General features: G+C 37.2%; 1 protein-coding gene across 3 annotated transcripts in view; it reads left to right on the top strand.

The window, feature by feature from the left end:
* Nucleotides 1–24,874, top strand: part of MUSK (muscle associated receptor tyrosine kinase) — a 113,868-nt gene that overhangs the window by 65,174 nt on the left and 23,820 nt on the right. For all 3 annotated transcript variants that reach the window (XM_063082210.1, XM_063082209.1, XM_063082208.1), the window contains 3 exons: nucleotides 2,614–2,773; nucleotides 14,028–14,034; nucleotides 20,402–20,665. In XM_063082210.1, the coding sequence (XP_062938280.1) occupies nucleotides 2,614–2,773; nucleotides 14,028–14,034; nucleotides 20,402–20,665 (431 nt within the window). The remainder of the gene's footprint in view (nucleotides 1–2,613; nucleotides 2,774–14,027; nucleotides 14,035–20,401; nucleotides 20,666–24,874) is intronic.

Raw genomic sequence — 24,874 nt, 5'->3', positions numbered from 1 at the left:
AAATTCAAACGATGACTAACAAGGCCTGCTGTGCATGAGTCACAAGCTGAATGAAGCAAGGCCTCTGGAAACAGGAGGAAAAGCACTTAAAAGCCACATCACAATCGAACCACGAGCCTCGTAACTTGTCGGTCTTTGAGCTGAACTATTTCAACACCTGGATGAAGTCCAGGAGAAGAGAAGTTGGGCAGTTTCTACACTGCTTCTCTTTCCTACGAAGGATGTTTTCAGCGACCTTAGGAGGTGTTTAGGAATGACTCTTTCGGGTGTGAACATGAAAATAGTGGGAGTTTAGGCAGAACTTGGGGCATTACTTTTTCCTAAGTTGTCTCCAAGGCATTGCACTATCTTCCTGCTTGAAGTAGGGAACCAACTCTGCAAAGGAGGGACATAACGTTCTCTACAGATTTCACTCATACAAAATGGAAAGGGATTATATTTATAAACAAGATACAAAACACATAATAGCATAAAACATGCTGATTGAGCATAGAAGTTTGGGGTTTTTAGCTTTTTTCTCTTATTGCTTTGTATTAAAATCCAGAGAGAGGGCTGGCTGGTGAGCTCAGGTGGTTTGAGTGTGGTGTTGTAACACCAAGGCCAAGGGTTCAGATCCCCGTATCAGCCAGTAGCCAAAAAATAAATAATAAAAAAAAAGTCAGGGAGAGTCCAAAATGATATTTCAAATTGCTCCGTCCTTCAGTCTAACTTGGATACTCACATCCATAAGACACTGCACTTGTGATAAACATAATGATGTTGAATTCATTTTGAATTCCTAACCAAACATTTGTCTCTTACATATATTTTTCTCTGAGCTTTGTCAATTTCTTATAGAGTTCAGGCTGTTTATCTGAGGAAAATGCTACAACACTTGATCTGACCTGGGAAGTTTCCCCAGTTAAGGGAAATTGACACTCACATGAAACGGTTTTTATCAGAAGGATTGAAACTAGTAGTGAAGGTGGAGATTAAAAAGCAAAGAAGCCAATTGGACAAACTTTCACTGCCTAACTGCTACCTAGAGTGCTTGGTGACAGGGACGGCCCACCTCCCCGCAGCTAGGAAAAAAAGCTTGTCTCACCTCTGGGCTCCCCTCCCCTTGTTTGTCTAGCTGAGAATCGTCCCTCAAGCAAAAGTCAAATAACTGGCTGGAAATTTCTCATTCCCAGCCTCATTCCCTACTACTGGACTGAGGAATCACAGCAGCCAAGCTCAGGCCAGCAGGGTACCCACCTCCTCTCTTCCAAGATAAGGTCAAGGCGTACCATGGGCTGAAACATTCATTATTATTCCACTCAAATTTCCCTCAAATTGGCATCATTTTTACCTCATATAAATAATGATAATTAAATAATAATTACTGAAAAGATGGTATAGTGCTCAAGAAAACAATGAAGAAAGAACCAGCATTTAAAAAGATGCCACCTCCTTAACAATGATATTTGTCAGACATTTATTTCGTTCATGGTTGGCTGATTTGTTAAGGTTATTGTTACTGTTCTCGTTTTCTACTGATTCTTTATTTGTTCTTTCTTCTAAGACTACAAAAGACACTGTAACATAATGATTAAAAGCACAGGCTTTGGTGTCAGACAAACCAGGGTACAAATTTAACTCTGCAGCCTACTAGAATGTGCTGGGCAATTGTCTTTACCGTAGAGTTAGAATGATGACTAACAAATAAGCATTTATTTAAATTAACCTTTCACTTTTATGCTAATATTGCACTGATATCCTGGCTCTAACAGGATGTTTGATTTTTTGGTTTAAGTACAGCGTTATGTATGTCATGCCTCCAAGACAGACTCAGCTTCGCAACCATTTTTCTTGATGACCATCCGTCTATCTGATATGTATTTATGGAGAACAGGACAGGAGTTATGAAATAAGTTCAGAAGTTTGCAACCCCTTATACTCGACTGGCCCTGTTTTCAGGACACAGAGGATAGATCTTGGAGGATCTACACAGTATATCTTTCATATTTTACATTAGTTATCTATTGCTGTATCACAGCCAGCCCAAAGCTGAGTGACTTAAAACAATAACCGTTTATCAATGGCTCACAAGTCTGTGGGTCAATTGGGTGATGTTGCTGATTTGGGCTAGGATTGCCTGATCTTGGTTGGTCTCACTCTTGTGATCTGCAGGTTGACTGGATACTGGTGGGTCCAGAATAGCCTTATGTATATGTCTTATGTATAATTGTTGTCTCCCACCTGGGGCAGTGGGAATAAATGGGCCGTGTGTGCTTTATCTTCTAGCACACTGGCTCTGGCTAGTTCACAGGAGGCCACAGGTTCCAAAAGCAACACGAAAGCAAGCCACAATGCAGAAGAACATTACAAGTCTCTGTTCAGTCCTTCTGAAACTCACACATCACAAGGCTAATCCAGATTCAAAGTTTGGAGAAAGATGCTACCTCTTGAGGGAAGAGCTACAAAGCCCCATTGCAAGGGTATGGGCATAGGGACAGCATGTTTTTTGGATATTCTTGCAATCTACCACCTGCCTTTTATATAATCCTTATGCTTTTCTCTTAGTCTACTGATGCAGTATATTAGGAAATCCCTAGCCTGGTTCTATCTTTTATTTTTCCCCTACTCCATCAGGTGTCTTCAGGGTCCATTCAAGAGAGTGTGAAAGACCGAGTGATTGACTCAAGACTGCAGCTGTATATCACCAAGCCAGGACTCTACACATGCATAGCTACCAATAAGCATGGAGAGAAGTTCAGTACAGCTAAGGCTGCAGCCACCATCAGTATAGCAGGTAGGATGGCCCTGCACGTTTGCATTGCTCCAGGGGAGGGGAGAGCTGGCACTGTTCCACACATCTGACACTGGGGAAAATCTCCCTTTTCTTTTATCTCTCACTCAAGTCCCCTTTGGTCTATTTTCTCGTCCATGGAAACACGCCAGAGGTGACCTAGATATGGATTTTTGGCTGATTTGTTGCCTTGAAAACTAAATCTTCTGTAGAAAGATAGGAAGGATAAGATCTCATGTTCTATAACAATATTAGAAGACTACAGCCAACAACAAATTACTGTATAACTTCAAGTAGCTAGACGAGAGGTGTTGAATGTTCTCAACACAGGGGTGACAAATGTTTGAGATGATGGATATGCTAAGCACCCTGATATGATCGTTACACACTGTATGAACACACCAAATATTATATTGTACTCCACAAATATATCCAATTATCATGGGTCAATTAAGAAAAAATAAATTAAAAAAAAAATCGCAGACAGAAGTAAATTAGAGGTTACCAGAAAGTGGGGAGAAGAAACAATGAGAAGTGACTGCTTAATGGATACAGAGTTTATATTTAGGATGAGGGCAAGTTCTGGAAATAGATAGAGGTGGTGGTTACACAGCACTGTGGATGTAATTAATTCCAAGCAATTGTACACTTGAAAATGCTTAACATGGACTTTCTTATGTTATCTATGCTTTACCACAATGAAACAACAACAACAACAAAAAACCCTAAAACCTCAAATATATGCCCAAGTGATGGGTATCAGCCTCCAGGAGTTCATTTCTTTCTTTCCATCTCCTTCTTTTCTTTTCTTACTTTCTTCCTTTCTTTTCTCCCTCCCTCTCCCCTTTTCTGCTTTTCTTTTTTCCTTCTTTCCTTCCTATTCTCTCTTTCCTTCTTTTTCTCCTTTTTTTCCCTCTTTGATTTCCTTTCCCTTTCCCCCCTCTCCTTTCTTTCTATCTCAGGGTTAATCAAACTTTCCAAGGGTCTCAAGGAGTAAGTTGGCAGATATTTAACATGGTTGTGCCAATTACTCATGGCTATTTCTTGAGGACATTACCTATGAGCATGACCCTGTGGTCTTTCCCTTTCCAGTTTCATGAAAGTGACAGCGAAACTTACAGGTGTTTTTAAGGAAAAGGCTGACACATAGATTTCTAGGACATTTGCATTGAGATATAAAGGTTTATTTTTAAAATTTAAATATCTCAAAGGCTTCTGAGAACATTTATGGAATTCCTAGAGAAGGAAATAATCCCTGCATCAGGAAATGCCAGGAATATTATATTCATAGCTTGCCTACTGCCCAAGGATCAGTGGAGAGGTGGTTGGCCTGACATGTAAGGCAAGCACTGGTGAAAACTATGCCTGGGCCAGCTCCCCAGAATCTGCTGTTTCTTATTACAGTGCCACTTCTTTGATCTTCCCTGATGGAGACCTTTCCACTAATGTCTGTGATTTTTAATATGAGGTGAGTAGAGGTCACAGAGAAATATACAGGGAGCATTAACAAGGTTGGCCCTCAGGGACATGCCCATGGAGGAAAGAGAAGACTCCAGAACTAAGGCTCCCTTCTACCTTCTCCTCCAGGAATGTATCTGCCTACAGTGTCTTGAGACACCATATCAGTTACTCTAGCATTTCCATAGGCAGGAAATCATTTCTCCCAGAAAATGGCAAGACTCCTAATAGTAAATTCAATTCGGTTTAACAAATAATAATAAAATGATTACTATTTACATAGCACTTTGCTGTTCACAAAGCACATTTACATGCATTTATTAAATACACTGGATGTGGGCCATTGTGTTAGGTAAAGGGGTGAAAACTTAATTAGTAAGTGGGTCCTGCCTTTCAAGGACTCAATCTGGAAGGGAAGTCAGTCAGCCACATATATTACGGCACAGGCAATGCTCTATTGCAGAAGCATAGAAAAGTACAACAGCAGAACAAGAGGGGGAGAGTTTAAGGGAATCCTTGGGAAAGAGGTAGCATCTGAACAGGAAATGTGGGTACGAGATGCATAGGCTTAAGGGTGTTCAGACAGCAGCAAGTCAGTGGGCAAGGATAGAGCATGACAGAGGTGGAAGTGAGGAGAATAGCAGGAAGAAGGTTTGAGATGTGGGCTCTAGCCAGGTTAGGAAGAGCCTGGGTAGGTTTAAGGTATTCTTCCATCAATGGGAGGTCATTTAATTATTTTAGAGAAAACAAGTGCTATAGTCAGATATATCCTCTAGCAAATTAAGAGGATTCACAGCTGCTGGGGTGTCAAGAGGTTGGGAGGTGAGACAAGCCACTCAGAGACTCTGCAAGGAGCCTAGGAAAGTGCTGACAGTCTGAGGAGCAGCTGTGACTGGTGCAGAGAGGAGGAGAAATGCATGGAAGCTATCAGGATAGAAATAAGATTTGTAAGAGCCTGAATGTGGCAGTGGGTAGAAGGATGGGTTAGTGTGTGTCTGAGATGTTGAGGAAGGTGTCTAGGACAAACAATAGTATATAAACATGAGAAGGTCCAGGAGATAAGAAAATAACCAAAATTGTTGTCTTTGATTTACCTGAATTTATTGTAGTCTCACTGTCTTTGTTTTATTTGCTATTTGATCAAGACCTACTGTTAAATAATATACGTTTATATAATTCATCCATATATTTATATAACATGTGTGTATATGTGTGAGAGAGTGTGCATGCATGTGTGTGTGTCTGTGTACAGAGAGAACATTTACATATGAATACTCAAATCTACACCTCCACTGGGCAGGAGAGAGAAATTAATGTTGCCAATCTTGACAGTCTAATTTCAGGTAATTATTCAGTCATTCAAAGATAATACCTTGCCAAAGCTCTTCCTCCCCTTCCTCCTTCCATCTCTTTCCCTAGATGGCAGGGGTAAGAGTATTCGTATTTATCTAGTGGTGTCCTCTGGACTCCCCTTCTCTCTGGTGAAGTCTGCAGCTGGAGAACTGGTGATTTCATCTCTTGACTTGGTTAGGACCCAGACTCTGGCTGGCTCAGCCCCTTTGAGGCACCTTCTGGAGCAGCAGAGCCCTCTGTGTCTCAGCCAAATCCTTCATCAAGCTCCTGACTACAGTCTGCTCTGCAGCCTCTGCATCTAGGTTACCCTGTCTGTTCCTACTGTGGCCCTATGGGCATGCCTGCTAAATTGCAACTCAGTTCCTTCCTTATTCCACATGGAACCTGAAGAAATTTCTGGATCACTTTCAAGGTATATAAAATCCAAGAGAGATTCAGACTTGCTAACTCAGTTCTGCTGTCTAACCAAACATGTCATGCTATCATTTCTTCACTAATGTTGCCACCCCAATGTCAGGGTAAGGGATCTCTATTAGGTGTTTTGCTTCTAGTATTCCAAATAAGAAGTTGGAGAAACGCTCTCTGCTTTTGACTTTTTCCTTAGTTGATTAATACACCTCTGTTCTAGGATTTAGGTCCAGAAAAAAAATCTATAAAATGTGCATCCAAATTCTTAATCCCCCTACCCTCCTCTTTTCCTTTCCCCTACATAGCAAGCTGGAAGGACTGGTCAGGGCTTCCCCTGTTAGTGTGGTAACCGTTAGAGCTCACGCATTATAAGTAGGAAGATGGATGAGAAGGCAGTACTATGACAAATAAGGTAGGACACCTAATAAAATGGGTATATTTATGTCACACTAAGGCAGATTCATCCCATAGACATGATCTTTAAGATGCTGAAAGGACTACAGAACACGATCGTTACTATACTGTATACAGCAACATCATCTCTTCATCCTTATCCTGGCTGAAATGAGAACCTGATCCAACTCCATTACAAATGGAATATACTAATAGAGAAATCTGTAACCCTAAAAAAAAAAGGCATCTTCTGGTGGTAGAAAGAACCTTAAGGTGTGAGGCAGGCAGCCTAAGAAGGCAATGTTGCAGAGTGCAGGGAGATGTCATCTTAGACATCAATGTTGAGAATAGATCAGAGTGAGGATGTGGACAACCAGCAATGGCAGCCTGGGGAAAATAACTGGAATTTGCATAGGAAGAGATGGCAGGAGCAATTAATGGACTGGCCAGTAGCAGCACAGCGGGGCTTGCAATCTGCTGCAGCAGCAGAGTTAAATGCAGATGAAGAGCAGTCACCTCAGTAGGGGCAATGGGCGTGTAGACTGGGACCACCTCTGACCTGACTAGTCAACCAGCCTGGCAACAGCACTGGTATGCAGGTCAGCTTAAGAGTGGGGGCAAGTTGGGGGAACTGGAGGTGGGACTTGAAACCACTCTGGACAGGGTTATTTTTATAATAGCTGTTAAGGGGTCATCAGGGAACTTGGATAGAGGCAGAGCAGGCAGCATAAGGAAGGAGTTAACCTGTAAATGGGACCTGGGACCTTGCCTTCTTCTGAACTGCATGAGAAACACTTAAATCTGTCCATATACAGAATTGTAGTATCGCAGAATGTCAGGGGTCAAGTAAAGAAATGAGAGCTGCTAGTCAAAAACTGAAAAAAAAAAAAAAAAAAAAAAAAGGAAAAGACCATACAGGTCTAGAGTGAATAGGATAAATCAGAAACGTGTCTATTAGTTGGAAAGTTGCTACACATCTAGTGGTATTCCCTGTGCAAATGCATAAAAAGCAACAAGATCCTTTGTTCAACCCCCAATCTGTTTTTCTGTTTGGGTCTCACTGACCATTAGGGGTTCTGGCACTACCCCACTTTCCACAAAATTTCCCCTGAAGACGGTGTCTCATGAGTGCAATTGAATAAGACCTCTGAACCCCCATGAGACAGCTGCCATTTTCTCTCCCTCTCTTTGGCCTGCTCCTGTCAGTTAGACCTGCTAGATGCCTCATAAGGATCCCTCTGGAATCACTGAGGAAACTCTCTCTCAACCGTGGGGTGCTCTCTGGACCAGTGTTACAGGGAAGTAAGTCCGCTCATGAAAAAGGGATCCTTGGAGCCACTTGAATTCAGGATCATTTCAAAGAAGCACGGTCTCATGCGCCCCAGATCTCCCAGAGCTTGGATGTGATGCCTGCTTTTCCCATTTCTGTTTTCAGCCCCTCTCTCCTTTGACCTCCAAGGGGGCGGCCAGAGGTCCAGAGCTTCAAGTCAGGCATGGCATCTCCCTTTGCCATTCTGCCAATGCTTTCTTACCCCAAACTCTGCTGTCTCTAACTTCAGCCATCCCCCTCCACCCCTCTCTGTCACATTCCTTGTGTTTCACTTGGAAGCTTTTACTCCATTTTTGTATTCATCCCAGCAGGAAAACTACAAATGGAAAACTGATCTAGTGCTTAGGATTATGTCTAATGATATTTCTAGTGTTGGAAGGACAACCCAAAATAAAGATCAGCCTTTGTTTTCCCAAAACCCTTCCATGTGTCTGCCCAAATCCTTATGCATTGTTTGAGAAATGTGATATACCTCTTTGTGACTCATTTACATTTGTCGTTGGCCATCAAAAGGAGTCAGAAAAACTTTTGGAACTGCTGCCTGTGAGCCAGGAAGTTGCATTTTCCCTCCAGTCACAACCCCGAAAGGCTCAAATTGCAATTTAAAGTCACCAGGATGCCGGGTATTTGGCAAGATGCCTGCTCTTTGTCATCAGAACCCTCAGCCCTGTGGCAGAGACCAGCAAGACAGACCGTGATCCCTGTAATGAGCATAGCCCAGGAACAGCCAGAGGCCATCAAAATAAAAACAAGGATTCAGAAGAGGAAAATATACATTTGTATTTCCCATTCTCAATGGTGCTAGTTGGCCCTTCATAAGAGAGTGAGGTCCAAAGTTCTGTCCATGCTTATCCAGGGATGAGTCTGTGGTCACGTCCTTCCTCTAATGTAAGCCACTCCTCATTCTATCAACACCCCCCACCTTCTGTGATGCCCATTCTTTGGACTGACCTTAGGATCTGGGCCTTCTAATCACTAAGTTTAAAATTCAAATTAATATATACAGCAACACCAAAAATGGGCAGTAGGGAGAAGAAATCTGATGTGGAAGTATTAGAGATTTCCACTCTCCAAATGGACCACATAGTTTTATTTTTCATATTTCAAAAGAGTTGATGTTTCACACTATTGCAGAAGAAAATAGAACTCTGAGTTCTATTTTATTACTGATATAGCTGATTGAACATATTGCCATGTCTCATGTTCTTTCTCATGTCTGATAGTCACACTCCTGTTTCCCCCAAACGTTTGAAATAATTTCTGAAGTAGCCTCAACACACAATCCCCTTCAGCCCTCAGTGCTTCAAATGCAATAGGTAGAGGGTGTCCTGATCAACAAAACAGACAACATTCTCTGACATTTTGTGGTTTTCAATGGATTGAAGGTATTTTGGTTTTATTTTTAATAAAAGGGAAAAGAATAAATGAGGAACAGCCAGTAGCCACACTAAATTGCTACCAGCTGTTCCGCAATTAGGCATAAAAGGTAAGTGTTCTTTACCCAGTAGATTTCTTGTATTAGAGTAGCTGTATGTTTCAAAAGAGGACCAAAATTTTATTGACTTTTACAGATAATTTTAAAAATACTACAAAAATTGGTAACTGTTGAAAAATTTGGGAATTTTTAAAAATCTAGTTTTGAGATAAAAGCACTTTATAATTGCAAGGTTCTTGGATCCCATCCCCATCTCACTACCACCACCACCACCACCAAAGGAAAAGAATATGTGGTTACAGAAATTTCTTATCTAAGCTTATTATCGCCTCCCAAATACTAAGTCTGGATTCTCTTTGGCATTGGTTCATCTCCAAATTATTGAACCTTCCTTTTGCATCTTAAAATGAGGGCTCTTTCATATACATAACCTTAGCTCCCTCCCATTTCAATAGGTCTCCATGCTCAGCTGCTATTAGAATCTGCCTTTACCCCTCCAAATTATATACCATTTTCTCTGGAAGAATTTCGTATGTCTCCCTTCCATCATTCTATCTGCACAGTGGCAGAATTGCCATGAGGTTTGGAGCATGTAGGTGTCCCTTTTCCCAGAGTTTGGCAGTGATGTGGAGGTTTGTTCATCCTATTTCATATCCTTTGGTCATTGTCAGTGACTAAGAGATCTCTGCAGGCCTTTCCCCCAGTTCAGTAAAATTAAGTTCTAACTCTAATTTATAATTTGTGGACTGCATTGGCAACATCTCTCAGATGATCAAAATGACAGTCATACAGGCCAACCTGCTTATCTCAACAAAAGAGAGGAAACCTACTATATATTTTTTAAGAATTGAAATAGGTATAAAATCTATGATGTTGGTGTAGCTATTGTTCAGCAAATCTCAGACACATCTTGACATTTCCTTCATTAGTCACTCCAGAGTCTGTTGGTTCTTAGTTCTAATACCACAAGGGAATCCAGATTGTCTCACTGTTAGAAGGATATGGACTTCTGTCCATGAGCAGAGTGACCCATGTGGAGAGGGACAAAATTTTGGAGTTCATTATTGGCTAAAACCCTAATTTGTACCAAAAGCTTTTTTTGTTGTTTCTTTGTTCGTAAAGTCCATTGTTGATTGCAGAACAACTTTGAATGATTCATAAATTAAATAGCAGCCAGAGATAACAAAGTTCTTAGATTACATGTATAACCAGTATATCGAACAATTTAAACTTGACAGGTACACCGAGAAAATGGTGTTATCTTTCTCCAATCACTGGGGACCAGGGATTATGTTTTCTACAATCTCCTTTCCCTTTGGGGAGTAAATCCTTTACAAGCATTTAAGCAGATTCCATAATTTCCAAGTAATGTTAAGAGATTAAAAACCATAAGCTGACCCAGTTTAAAACTCCACTCTCTTATCTAATTTAAACCTCATCTGCTTCACTCTCCCCACTGACAGCCCGTCTTTCATTCAGAAACTTGGAGAGTAAATGAAATGAGGTTTGCTGCTGTTGTGTACCCTTCCCTTCCTTCTCTTCTCTTCTCTCTGGCATGTTGAAGGAGAAGAGGATTTACAGGGAAGGAAGCAAATGTCTCTTCTTCAATTGGAGATGTCTTAGTCCTTCGTCTGTTGCTTGTTGCTGCTTTTCTGAGTAACGATAATAATGCTAACAATTACAAAGTACATTCCCAGTGCCAAAGCTTTGTGTGCGTGTGTGTGTGTGTGTGTGTGTGTGTGTGTGTGTGTGTGTGTGTGAACTTATTTAATCTGCACAACTTGATGAGTACTTTTATTATCCCCATTTTACAGATGACGAAACTGAAGCTTGGAGAGGTGCCCAAGCTCACATGGCTAGTCAATGGCAGAATCAATATTGAAATCCAGCATTTGCAGTGGGCAGGCTTTTAATGCCTTGATGGGTTATTAATGCCACTGTGTTGCAGGCATATGAATACTGACTCTTTCATAGGACAGTTCTTTGTAGAGTCCTTCAGAGGCCTCTGCATTGCATAGTTCCCTGATGTGAGAGATTCTTCACTGGTTCTGCCTCTTATAATCCCCAACCCTTTATCTCAATCCCTATTGGGGTAGCCCACAGTTTCTTACTACTGGGGTTCTTATGTCTGGTGGCCAGTCCTCTTGGTAACTTAGCTACCTTACACGGTGTCCATTGGATTCACAGAAAACTCATATGTTCCTGCTGTCCCAAATGGTGGGAAGCTCCATTGCTAGGTCCTCTCTCTCTGTCCTCAGACCCTCATGGTTGTGATTCTTTTTAGAAAGTAATATTATTTTTAAAATACACACACAAAAAACAAATCCTTTCCTTGGCTTTGGGTCCTAGAGTCTGAATTTAGACAGTTGAGAGAACTTAGACATTTTGTAATCATCTATATATTATTTTATAATCATATGCATATCATTTTATAATCATATACATATCAATGATATACATCTATATATCATTCAAGTATGAGATCAAGGGAAATAATTCATCTCATTTCCTCTTATTCTTACTGAAATGCACCTCCCCACAACCTTTATTTGAAGGCTGAAAACCAAAGCTATTTCCCTACTTACTGGAACAAAGGATGGGGTGATTGTGCCCTTCTGGACATCTCAAGGAAAAATGTCAAGGGGTGTGTGTGTGTGTGTGTGTGTGTGTGTGTGTGTTTACATATTTCCTATGTCATTTACCTTAGTCATTGAGAGCATGCCAACTGCTGGTGAAAAAAAAATCAAATAAATACGAGGGGCTCCATGCTGTGAGTGGAATGAAAATACCAGCATTTTGATGGGATGAATAAAGTAAATTTATAATACCATAATCCACCCAAAAGCAGTTCACCTAAAACCAATTTGCCTAAACTCAATTTACCTAATTTCAGTTACCCTGTTGACAACTGCATCTAATATTTAAAATTCAGAATTAAAAGTTAAACACTTTCCAATAATATGCCTGAGTATTTCTGACTTATTTTTATATTAATTCTTCTTTTATCACATATTATGAACAATAAGATTGTTATATATCATTGTATCTTTTTCTATTTTATTTAATTTTGAGCACTTGCAGGGCTCTTTAGCCAATTTGCAAAAAAAAATGACTATTTCTTTACATTTTTGTGTTTCTTCCAAAAATATTTAGTGGAATAAAATTTATTCTATTAGAAATCACCCTGTTGATTATTCTTGCCTCCTTGCTGCTTTCCTTTTTTGTAAGGACCTATGAGCTCTCTATGTATGTGTGTATGTACATATATATGTGCATTTACCAAATTAATACACTCTGTTTAGTGAGATATTACTGTTTTAAGAGTTAGAATGAAGAAAAATGGGTCCCTCTTTTGATCACAGTGCCATGTTATTTATCAAGATTAGAATTGGTAAAGTTTTAAAATGCAAAATGATACAAGATTTCAAAATAAATTTATAGTAAGAATAATAAAACTTTGGAAAAGATTTCTGGAAATACCACTGGACTTTTACCAAGTTAATACATTACATGACTACTTTTTCCATTCTGCCAAAACCTAATAAATCTCCATTCCTTATGGAAGTAAAGAGATTGTTTTTTAAACCTCTCCTACAGACTCATTGAATAAAAAGTCCATAAAGTTTTTAAAAGTCACATAACCAAGGTTACAAAAACCTCATAGTCACCAACTCCTGCAAATTTAAAAGGGAATGATTAGAAATACAAACTCATTATATTTCAAAAAAATTGAGTTCTCAGAGGAATTTGTTTTAGAACCCTTAAAAATGCCAAAAGAATAGCACCTAAATGGATCTAAAACCTTCAAAAAAAAATAAGACCTCAACATTAGAAAAAAATTCTAATATGTCAAGTTGATTTTAGACAAAGCGTTATGTTTTCCTTTTTACTTTTATAATGGGGCTGGGGGACAAAGAGGAAGAAAACCATAAAGTGCTTGGTAAAGGGTGTGAAGTTGTAAGTTTCTCATACAAAAAGAAGATGGAATAATGCAGAAATGTTGGTCATACTATACCCTTCCTAGGGCTCTCCTGCCTTGGGAGAGTTTGAGTTGCAGCCCTTCATGCTGGGAGTCACATGACTCAAATGAACCAAGTAAGAGGATGACAGGTCGTGCTGATTGCCCAGCCATGCCAGGAAAGCAAAAAACAGACATTTTTATAGTATTGTTAGTCACAGTCTCCTCAGAGCCCTCAAATTTTTACCTCTGTGGGCACCTGCTACATAATTTGCAGGGCCCAGTGCAAAGTGAAATATGAACTCCCTTGTTCACACAAATACTAAGGATTTCAAAATCGCGACAGAAGAGCATTAAACTAAGCACAAGTCCCTTCTGAGTGTGGGACCCTGTGTGACTGTGTAGGTCACACGCCCATGAAGCCAGCCAGGTCTATGGGAATAAGTTTTCTAACCTCTCCCCTCTTGCGTTAACCTCCACATCTTGGTTTCTTAACGCAGAGTCCCTTCGTGGTTAGTGGAGGGAAGTTCTGAGCTGAGATACTGCCTGGGCTAAAGATGCCCAGTTTGAAAAGAATACAGTTCCTAGAGACAGTATTTTCTTTTTCTTTTTTTTCTTTTTCGTGACCGGCACTCAGCCAGTGAGTGCACCGGCCATTCCTATATAGGATCCGAACCCGCGGCCGCTGGGAGCGTCGCCGCACCCTCCCGAGTGCGCCACAGGCTCGGCCGGAGACAGTATTTTCTTAATTTCCTTCTCCAAACCTGCCTGTTAATGCAGTATCTGGCCTGCTAGTAGAAGCAGAGAACTTTTCAGAAACTCAGCTATTAGTGGTATCCAACCATAAGATGAAAATGTACTAATTTTCTTTTCTTTTCCCCTTTAATTTGATTTCCTGTGGAACTTCCTTTCCTATTGATAGAATGGAGGTAAGAAACTATTATACCAATGTTTTGTTTTGTTTGTGTTTTTACCATTATTATTATTATTATTATTATCGGACATGCCATTTATTGAGTGTCTACTGTGTGCTGAGCACTGCAACCTTTTAGATACTTTCTAATTTCTAATGCTTTTAATGCTCTTACGAGGTGATTATGATGATGAAGATAAACATGGGTAACATTATTGAATACTTATTATGTATCAGGCACTGTGCTAATTTATTTAAATCTATCCTCAAGATAGCTCTATGAAATAAGTATCATTATTATCTCCACTTTACAGAAAAGAAACTGAGAGTTTCTTTGAACTGAAGAGTTCAAGTGGCTTACACAGATAGGAAATGATGGAGTTGGCAATGGAACCCAGAACTGACTCCCAAACTCTCCCTCGTAGCTTTATCCTGTAGATGAGAAAGTGTCACCTTGTAATATTACATTTTTTGCTTTTATATGCAGTACACATTAAAATGGGTCTTCATAAAACCTCTATGAGGTATAATAACTATTCCTACCTAGTTTCACAAATGATGAAGCTGAGATTCAGAATGATTCATTAATAATAGGAATAGTGACAATTGTACTAAGTTGTGGTCCATTGATGACCCCACTTTTTTCATTTTAACATTTGAGTGAATTTATGGGGCAAGAACTATTATTATTCCAATTTTTTATATATGAGGACCAAGAGTTGCCCAGACTATATAGCTAGCAAACTACAAATCCTCATTCTGAATTCAGGTAGACAGACTCAAGAACTCAGATTCATAACTACTACACTAACCAGCTTTACCCAGGTAGCACAGTAACTGGGAAGGATCTAGAACCCCAGCCATTGATTCAGATTCATGGAACAAAACAATCCAATGCATAACAAAATTTGGGTTATTTTCAGTCTTGTCCCAATTCACATAGCTTTGATGCATTTGTTTACCTGATGTATAGTTACTGACTTATCATGTGCTTATCATAGTTCTAAGAGACCGAGTACTGATCCTTAAGGACTCTGCCGTGAAGCTGAATCTCTGCTGAAGGGAGTTACAACAAAAACATGGTAAAAGTTAAATTAAAATATAGGCCGCCAATGGAAGAGATACCATCTTTCATTCATTTAGCCTTCCCTACTCATTTTTAAGCCAATCACTCTATTCCTGGCACTGTTTTGGAAAATAGAGAAATAAATTGTACATATTCTCTGTCCCCAATGAATTTATATCTTACTAGGGGACACACACACACGTAAAGATTAATTATAAGACAACATAATAAGGAAGCATGTACAAAATCCAAGGGCTTAAAGGACAGACATAGATCATTCACACGCAACTCAAATAAAAAGTTTATACTGATTAGTAGTAATATATGCTAATTAAAGAACAGTCTCATCCTGGAGAGCATTAGGCAATTTTTATTATACTAATCACTATTAAAATGATTGTACCTATTGGCTGAATAAATCCACTTTTAGTAATCTATCCTAAGGAAATAACAGGAGTTGTGAACAACAATATTCAAAATAGCGTTATATTCATTAGTGAAACATTATATTCATTAGTGAAACATATGATCAATGTAAATATCTACCAATAAAGGAAATTGATGTAAGCAATTAAAACCATGTTTTCGAAAAATAATTAATGGCATAGGCAAATGTTTATAATATCATACTAAGTAAAAATACAGGATGCAGAAAATATATCTATAGTATAATTCTGATTATATTTTACATGTATACTGATTACAACTCATGTATGTACAAATATATATATAAAGTATGTATATATTCAGCTAATTAATTTTTAAGTTTTTTTAAATTAAGAAATTTTCTTTTTTACACCACCATTTTACACAATAGATAGGTATTCATTTTAGTGAGAAGAAACACAAGAGGTTTTTCAGAGGTCATGTCCTTCTTATTGAGGACACTGGGTTTGGCATTTTAGAAAAAAATGACATTCCACCTGTATCTTAGAGCAGGGGTTAGCAAACTTTTTCTGCTTAGGGTCAGATACTAAATATATATAATTGTGAGCCATAGAGTCCCTGTTGCAACTGCTCAACTCTACCGTTCGTAGTACAAAAGCAGCCATAGACAATGAATAAACAGGTGAACATGACTCTGTTCCAATAAAACTTCAGTTATGGACATTGAAACTTGAATTTCATATAGATTTCACTTATTAAATCTTCTTTTGATTTGTTTCAACCATTAAAAACATAGACACTTCCTAGCTCAAGACTGAGTATAAAAACTGACAGCAGGATACAAAATTTCAGGTAGTAGGAAAAAGTTTAAGCGAGTAATTGTACAACGTGGTGACTATAGTTAATAACAGTGCATTCTTGAAAATCACTGAGAGTAAATTTATTTGTGTTCTCACCACAAAACAAGTATGTGACATAATGCATATGTTAATTAGCTCAATTTAGCCATCTCACAATGTATACATATTTCAAAACATCATGTTGTATACGATAAATGTATAAAACTTTTTGTCATTTAAAAAAAATAAAATTTTACTTTAATAAAAGAAAGCCTAAGAAATACCATATGGATATAAATATTGCTCTGAAAAACAGTGAAAATCATGATATGTGTTATAGGAAACTTTAAGCTAGTTTTAAGTATCTGTGATAGTGATTTGTCATAATTTACCACATTCTAATGTTTTAACATCGTATCAAAAATTCCTTGTTCATTTTTTAATCTAAATATTGCTCTAAGAATTTTTGTTGATAATTTTAGGAACTATTGCCTTAGCAGGGTAAAATTAATCTAAATTATTATTAATTAAAATGCCATTTAATAAGAACTCAAAAAAATATATAGGCAGCAGGCCGAATTTGTCCTGTGGGTTGTATCTGCTCACCCCTGCCTTAGAGAATGAATCATATATAAAAACACTAGGCATAAAAGAATAAAAACATTTCCAGTCTGCTTTGGAGGTTGGAAGTGGCAGAGTACCTTGGTCATTACCACATGTTGGGAAAATTCAAGGGGAGATAAGGCAGTTCCTATACAAAGGAAGAAGATTTGTCTGTACAAAGAGGTAAGTGAGGTATCAAGTTTGCCTCCACGAGGGAGGGAGGAAAAAAAGGTGTGGAGTTTCCACTAGAGTAGTGGGGTTGTTACAACTTGGACGTGCCTTGTCTGGTCATGTGGATATAACCTAGGACAAAGTATTGTGTGTTCAAAGGGAGTAGGCATCTGCCTCATAGAAACTGGAAGATAACATTTTAAAGTGTTCTACTGAATGTGACTCATACATGTTAGAGAGAAGTAAAAGGACTAAGAGGTGTAGTGAGAATCCCTTAACTATTCCATTTGACCACATAGAGTTGTTACTAAAAGTTAAAAGGAGGATTTGGGATCAGATATCCTTGGTTGCCTCTAAAAACAGGAACTTTACAGAAAGAGAGGTCAGCCAGGTTTAGTTTGCCAGGAGGCAAGAGAGGGGCTGGCTCCATATGCAATATTAACTAGTACTTTTAGAAGATAATTCAGTAGGTCATTCCAAAATAACCAACATTCTGTGAACAGATCCCTGTGTCCTCTGCCCCACTGTTGGAGTGACCAACAGGACCTGCTGCCTCTAGTGTTGTCCCATCAGCAGTCCCAAGAACTGCATGCAGAGAAACACAACTTTAGCCGGACGTGGAGGGGTCACATCGCCTGCAAAAGACAGCAGAAGACACCAATGGAAATTCTTTGAATTCATCTTGCTCCCCAGTTCTTCCTATGAGCTTCTTCTAAAAACCATTTTAAGTGATAGGATTAGGAAGTTGAGAGACAAATGGCCTAATTTGCCTCCATGTCTTGTGTCTAAAGTTTGATCACTGAAAAAAGTTTGAGGTTTGTACATCTCTGTGAAAGAAGAGAGAAAATGGAAAAAAGGAAGTGGTTGAAACACTGCCTATGACTAGGCGGTCAACAGATATATAGACATAGATGTACATATAGATACAGATATGTGGTCTTGTATATTCCTTACCTTGTGGAGCTAATCCAAGCTTAGATATGCTACCAAACCTAATTTATTAATGCTCCCAGGAACACCATAGAGACACAGAAAACTAATAATTATGTACTTTGTATTTGTGTGGTTTTTCCCAGCATGTAAAGGGTTCTCAAAGGCTAGTGGTCATCAAGATTTTAGGAAGAAAAACCAAAATTAAAGCCAAGATCTTCTCATTTCTATTCAAAACATATTCTGCTTATTTTTTTCTTTTTTTATAATTTTTTCTTTTGCATTATGTAGTTTATGCTTCAAAACAAATGAGGATTCAATACTGTTAAGCCACACTGAGGTTGTTCCAAAGATTTTCTAGGGCTTTTATTCAAGGAAAGAGCAGAAATCCAGAGAGAAGGATTGATTGTTAATAACAATATAATAATATAATTATTGTATTAACAATTATTGTTAATAATCCTTATCTCTGAGGTGATTTTCATTAATTTTTTTTATATACTTTTTCTTAGTTTCCAATGTTTTTTAAAAATGTGTTCTGCTTGTATAATCAAAGGAAAAATTATGAATGCTTTTTAATTTAAAAAATACTCGTGGACAAACGAAGAACAGCATCATTCAATAGTTAGCGCATGACTCCAGAACCTGGATAATAATTGTCAGCTCAGAGACACTGTGGGAAATATTTAACTTTTACATGATGCAGTTTTTTTCTAAGTGAGGTCACAGAGGCTCTTATACATTCTACCTTTTTACTGAAATATTATATCAATATGTGAGACTATTTGGTAAACCAGTTAGAGCTATTTCTAGTTATTAGTTATTATTAAGTATCTTAAAGCACAGGAGCCTTGCTTCTCTCTTTCTTAGTGTCATCATAGATTGGGTTCCCTTGTCATAAGTTATTTCTCTGGATGTTTTCCCACCCTTAGCTCACACAAGTCTCCATGGGAATTTTGTATTTTCTTATTCAAGGACTTCATTTTTAAAATCCCCAACAAAGAAATTGATATAGTAAAAATCATGCTGGCTAATTAGTAAAGGCCGATATGAATTAAAGGAAGATTCTGTATTACAAAACATTATTTTAAAGCATAGCTGTGTTTCTTAGAAGTTTATTGTTTTCCCCAAATGTGTTATATCTCATTCTAATGGATTTGCTTTAAATAGTACCCAATGATGATTTGTAATCAAAGTATTAATTTTTCAAATTCAGATGGGGAAAAATTTCCCCAAAGTTCCAGTTTGTTTAATTTTCTTACTTTAAATCCTTTATATCAATATAATGCAGTGTTGAATTTCAAAAGTTGTACAAATCTAAATGAGAATACAACTTGAGTTTTCCGTCATTGCTAAAAATATAGATCTAATGGAAGGAAGGCAAAGGAATATATTGAGATCATCACAGTGCCTACACATAATAAGTGTTCAATAAGTATTTGTGAGGTGGGTATATGAGTTATTGTTTTAATTCCCAGTATTGCATGAAGGGGACAAGTGGATGTGTGAATATAGTACCAGCAGCATCTTCCATTCTCCCAGTAGTCCTCTTTAGTTGTTATAACAGATTAGCTTTTAATCTCATTTTTGTGCTAGCACTACAGAATTTACAATTTTTTCCCCACATAAATTACCCATTAACACACAACAATCTGAGTTCAGAATAATTACTTACATCACTCTACGGAGTAAGATATTGGGTCACTAAGTGACCGGTTGACTTTCCCCAAGAAATGCAATGAAAAAATTAGGAAAGCTAAAGGTGCTACTTAGCTCCTCTGAAAGCCATATCCATTCCGTGATTTCTCCTCCCTACATGGCTTTCTTTTTCTTTAATGGAATTCTGGAGTGTGAGTGAGAGAATATGGAAGGGGTTGCAAAGATGTATGTGTTGTGCAAAATTCAGGTACTTGACTTTCACAACTTGTAAACATACTATGTTCATAAAGCTGAAAGTTTTTTGCATCAGAGCAATTATTACTATGCTCAATCATTTGTTAATCATCACAATGAATATGTTTTCAGAGGCATTTCTTTGCTTATATTAGCTATTTTGCAAAAAGCATATGAGGTGGCTTAACTAAGTGTGGTCAAACTGTATGTATAATGTAAATAATAAAAATATCCAAATCTATTCAGTCCTTGATAGTTCTCAAAGCTTTCCACACCCATTGCCATATTTGGACTTCATAATAGCCCTCTGGAGTAGCTAGAGATGATATCATTGCAGCTGGAAATGAATACAATATTGAGATGGGGCATTTTAACCAATTGGTAGTACAATTTTCTCCTATTTCTGTGATGCAAATGTGAAAAAAAAAAAAAAAAGCAAGATGAATGCCAAGAAATAGCATGTGATTGGGAATGTTGTTCATTGCTTTTTTCAGTAAACCACAGAAAGATAACAAAGGCTACTGCGCCGAGTACAGAGGGGACATGTGTAATGCAGTCCTGGCAAAAGATGCTCTTGTTTTTTTCAACGCCTCCTACGCAGACCCTGAGGAGGCCCAAGAGCTACTGGTCCACAGTGCCTGGAATGAACTGAAAGCAGCGAGCCCATTCTGCCGGCCAGCTGCTGAGGCTTTGCTGTGTCACCACGTCTTCCAAGAGTGCAACCCTGGAGTAGCACCTACTCCTACCCCCATTTGCAGGTAAAATTTCAAAACTAAGTTTTTCTGCCTTCAAACAGGAAGAGTTTTCCAAAAAGGAATTGGTCATGTGCAAAGGTAAAAGCTGGCTTTCGTCTAAAATAGGAACTAATTAATTGAACAAAGTTCCTACCACGTAAATCACTGATGATAACCTGTACTACAAAGGCTATGAACTTCTCGAAAATGTCATAAACAATATAATATTGCATTACTCATTACTGTTCACATTGTTATCATATTTTAAAATATCTCTGCTTTCTGTCAAATAAAAAGAGAAATCCTAAACTAACATGGATATCATTAGTAAGCCAAGACAGAGAAAATAAAGACTACACAGTTCAAGTGTTTCAGCATTCATAAATGAGATCATGAGGAGCATTTCAGAATATTATTTTAAAGCAGATACATACCATCCTATATTCTAAGTACTGACACTCTTGCCTCATTTGGGCAGGTTATAATAGATATTTCTTTAAAACTCCCATACTCTTTAAACATTGAAATGTATAAATCCATGTCCAATAAAATTATCTTTGCCTTTATTTACTTCTTATGTAGAAAAGACAGGAATCGATCTGTCTTTGAACAAAATAGAACTAAATTCAAATACTGTTAGTTCTGCTTGTAGATGTATGTGATCTCGACTAAACTTCAGTTTCCGTACTTGCACAATAGAGTTGAGAGGTTAAAGGATAAATTGCACCCATGGAATATGTCAGAAACTGGATAGATATCTTTCTTCCTAAATTTTCTTTTGAAGAAAGCACATGAAAACTACCAACAGCACATTTCCTCTTCTATTTTGATAAAACCAGGACTATTTAAATATTGAATTAATTTTAGGTACGCTACTTAGCATAAAAAGACTACAGTAAGGTCATCAAAATAGAGTGCTCTATTCCTCAACTTACTGCAAAATTTGAGAGTTTGGAGACGCTGAAAGAGTAATGTAATTTATTTCTTTACCTAAAAAGATTGTATTTTGATCAGGCAAGGCATCTAAAAAATCTCTAGGGACTCCACTATTGAAGGAATAAGAAGGGGAAAGAGTAGAGAAAAACTAAAGCAATTGCCAGAATGAAAATGGGAAAAGAGTGGATGACAGAAAGTAAAAATTTGTCTTACTGGAAGTTAGGAAATACTGATTTTGGTTTCAACTGCACTTGCAGTTATTTGAAGAAATGGTGCCTTTGTTTATTGCCACTTCTTTAGTTCAGATTTCTGTTTCCTGGGCTTCCTTATGGGATTTTCCAAAATTGTACATTGACGTACTGCTCAGTAATGAAAATCCTTTAACTAGAAAGTAGCACACTTATAATAAATGAAAAATAACCAGCAAAATAATGTGACAGCCCATTCTGTCAATCCTGTCCTCAGCACTACTTATGTAATCTGTGGTGGCCACTAGAATAGTTATACTTATAGATTGACACAGGAGAATCAGCTCATTACTATGAACAGAAGTTTGAGAGGAATAATACTTAGATTAAAAATCTGGGGTTTTTTTGTGACAGCCATTGTGATTTCTGATTATAAAATCCACATGATGCCATCATATACTAAAAAAATAGAATATGCCAATAAATCACAAGAAGAAAATAAAAATCTTAAGTGCGCTCAACAATTTTAGGTCTTTTTGTGAATTTTCTGTTTATAGCCTTCACCCATTTTCCCACTAGATTGCTCACGGTTAGATTAAAATTCTAAGATTATAATCACTTAACCATTTACTTATCATATGTTTTGTAAATTATGTTTCCCAATACAAAGGGAACCCTTGATTTCATTTTGGTTTTTTATATTTTTTAATTATGGACATTTTCATATGCATATAGAAGTGAAGATCATGGTACAACAAATGCCCATGTACCTATCCCCCAGCTTTAACAGTTATCAAATCATCGTAAATCTCATTTCATCCCTATCCACCCAGCCCCAGATTACTTATTCTGAAGGATATCGTAGACATCATACTATCTCATCTATTAACATTTTGGTATCTGTCTCTAAAGGAGGAAGAACTATTTCATGTAGGTTGTTTTTTGAGGCACAATTGTTAACTTTTTCTAGTCAGATCAATCAGTCTCTCTGTTTTTAGTTTCTGCTTTTGTCATTATGTTTTAAAACATGTGCCTAATCTTGTTAGAAAGTTTTTCTTCTGATTTCAATTTAAGAAAAGTTGACTCTTTATTCTATAGAGTTAACCAGTTCCATTGTCACATATCAAAGTTTCTACCCTTTTGATTTAAAATAATGCATTTATCAGAACACCAATTAGTCATGCCTCAAGAGCTCTCTTTACAATATTATGCATGCTAGGTTGTTCTTAAACAGCTGAGTCATAGTTGGCTGATTGACTATATGAAACTGAGTTCTTCCATCATGAGTTTCATACTTATCTTCAGTTTTATGTAAAACTCCACTTAGCTCACCATACTTTTATAAGCTTTGTCATCATATCAGACTAAAATCTCATCAAAAAATGGAGCTTATTTAATAATATTTCCAATCTGCCCTAACTTGCATAAATTCCAATAAACCAGTGATGAACATCAGAAATTATGTTTTATTCATATGATACAATTAACAATTATGGACAGCATATAAAGATGAGTGTATAAAATAATTAACAGATTAATTATTAAGCTTTTTTCCCTTAATTGTAATATCAAAGTTGTTCTATTCATTATAATGGAATTAGTAATGCATATTTAAATTTTATGCATGAGCAAAAATTTTTGAATCAATTGCATTTGTGGAGTGAGGATAGGGTGGCCAACTATCCTTATTTGACCGGGATTTAGGAGTTCCTGAGATGCAGAACTTTCAATGCTGAAACCAAGATAGTTGGTCGTGACTGAGGGACGTGTTTGTTTATATTTATTTAGATCCGTTTTTCTGCACTTTAGATTTTATTTCATGGATGATTTTTTTCTTTTTGTATTAGAAACATTTGGATTGAATTACTGTGTCTATAATTTATTTTACATTTTGTACTAGGATTTCATCTTTTAAAAAAATTATTTACTTATTATGCAATCATTTTCAAATACAAAATTTAGAAAGATTTTTGTCAACGTCAACATGTAAATTTCACTTGAAATTTGATTAGAATGACGCTAAGTTTATAGAATTAATTTAGGGAGAAATGCTATATGTACATTATTGAGTATTCTCATCCAGGAGTATGGTATGTCATTCCTTTAATTCAGATTTTATTTTATGCCTGTTAGTAAAGTATGGTGATTTCTTTCAGATAAGTGTTTCTTTTTCTTATCGAGTTTACAACTAGGTGTGTTTTATGGTCCTTGGTATTGTGACGTGAGGACTAATTATAAGATGGTTGTTACACTGGCCTATAATGCCCACAAAATATAGGAATTCAATTACTTCCCTTGTTCTTTATTTTAATAAACCATGCTATTAATTTCCTTAGAATATTTAAATTTTACAGTTGAGCTAGGTAATTTGGGGGATTATTTTAATCTGATTTTTTAAAAATGCATTCTTTTATTAAGTTATTTAGCTGGTAGAACTATAATTTATATACAAAAAAAACTGTACTCTTTTTTAGCATGTATTTCAGTTTTGACAAAGGTGTACAACTACGTAACCACTACCCCAATCAAGACATAGAATGTTTTCACCATAAAGTTTCTTTATGCTTATTTCTAATCAATTCCCCCTTATTTCCAAAGACATCTGCTGTTCTTATTTCTCTGACCATAGATTAGTTTTGCTTGTTGCTGAATTTGATACTCATGGAATCAATCATATAATGTGTACTGTTTTGTACCCGGGTTTTTTTGTTCAATATGTTTTTTATATTCATCCATGTTGCTTCATGTAACAGTGGTTTGTTCCTTTTTATTGCTGCTTTTACTTATTGGGGTGGCTGGGGTAGGAGTAGGGTTAGGTGAGGGAAAGTAGGGGTAAGTTCCATCTGACACTTTCTAAGATTTTTAAAGCAATTAATTTGAACTGCAGTAGCAAAAGGAAAGCTATTATAGAAATGTCAGGCAAGATAAGATTACTCACTTACTAACAACAGCAAAAACTCAGATACCAGCTTTAGGCACAAAAGAGAATATATTCCTGCAATTCTTAGTTTATCCCAATTTTATTTGATATCCTAATTCCTAATCATTAAGAATCAAGTCTCCTAAATCATAAGTCATTAATCTTTGTTTCTAAATCATAAATCATTAA

Source organism: Cynocephalus volans, chromosome 17 (assembly GCF_027409185.1).
Source record: "Cynocephalus volans isolate mCynVol1 chromosome 17, mCynVol1.pri, whole genome shotgun sequence".
Taxonomy (NCBI): Eukaryota; Metazoa; Chordata; class Mammalia; order Dermoptera; family Cynocephalidae; genus Cynocephalus; species Cynocephalus volans.
Note: the sequence above shows the minus strand (reverse complement) of the source record. Positions and strands in the feature narration are given on the sequence as shown.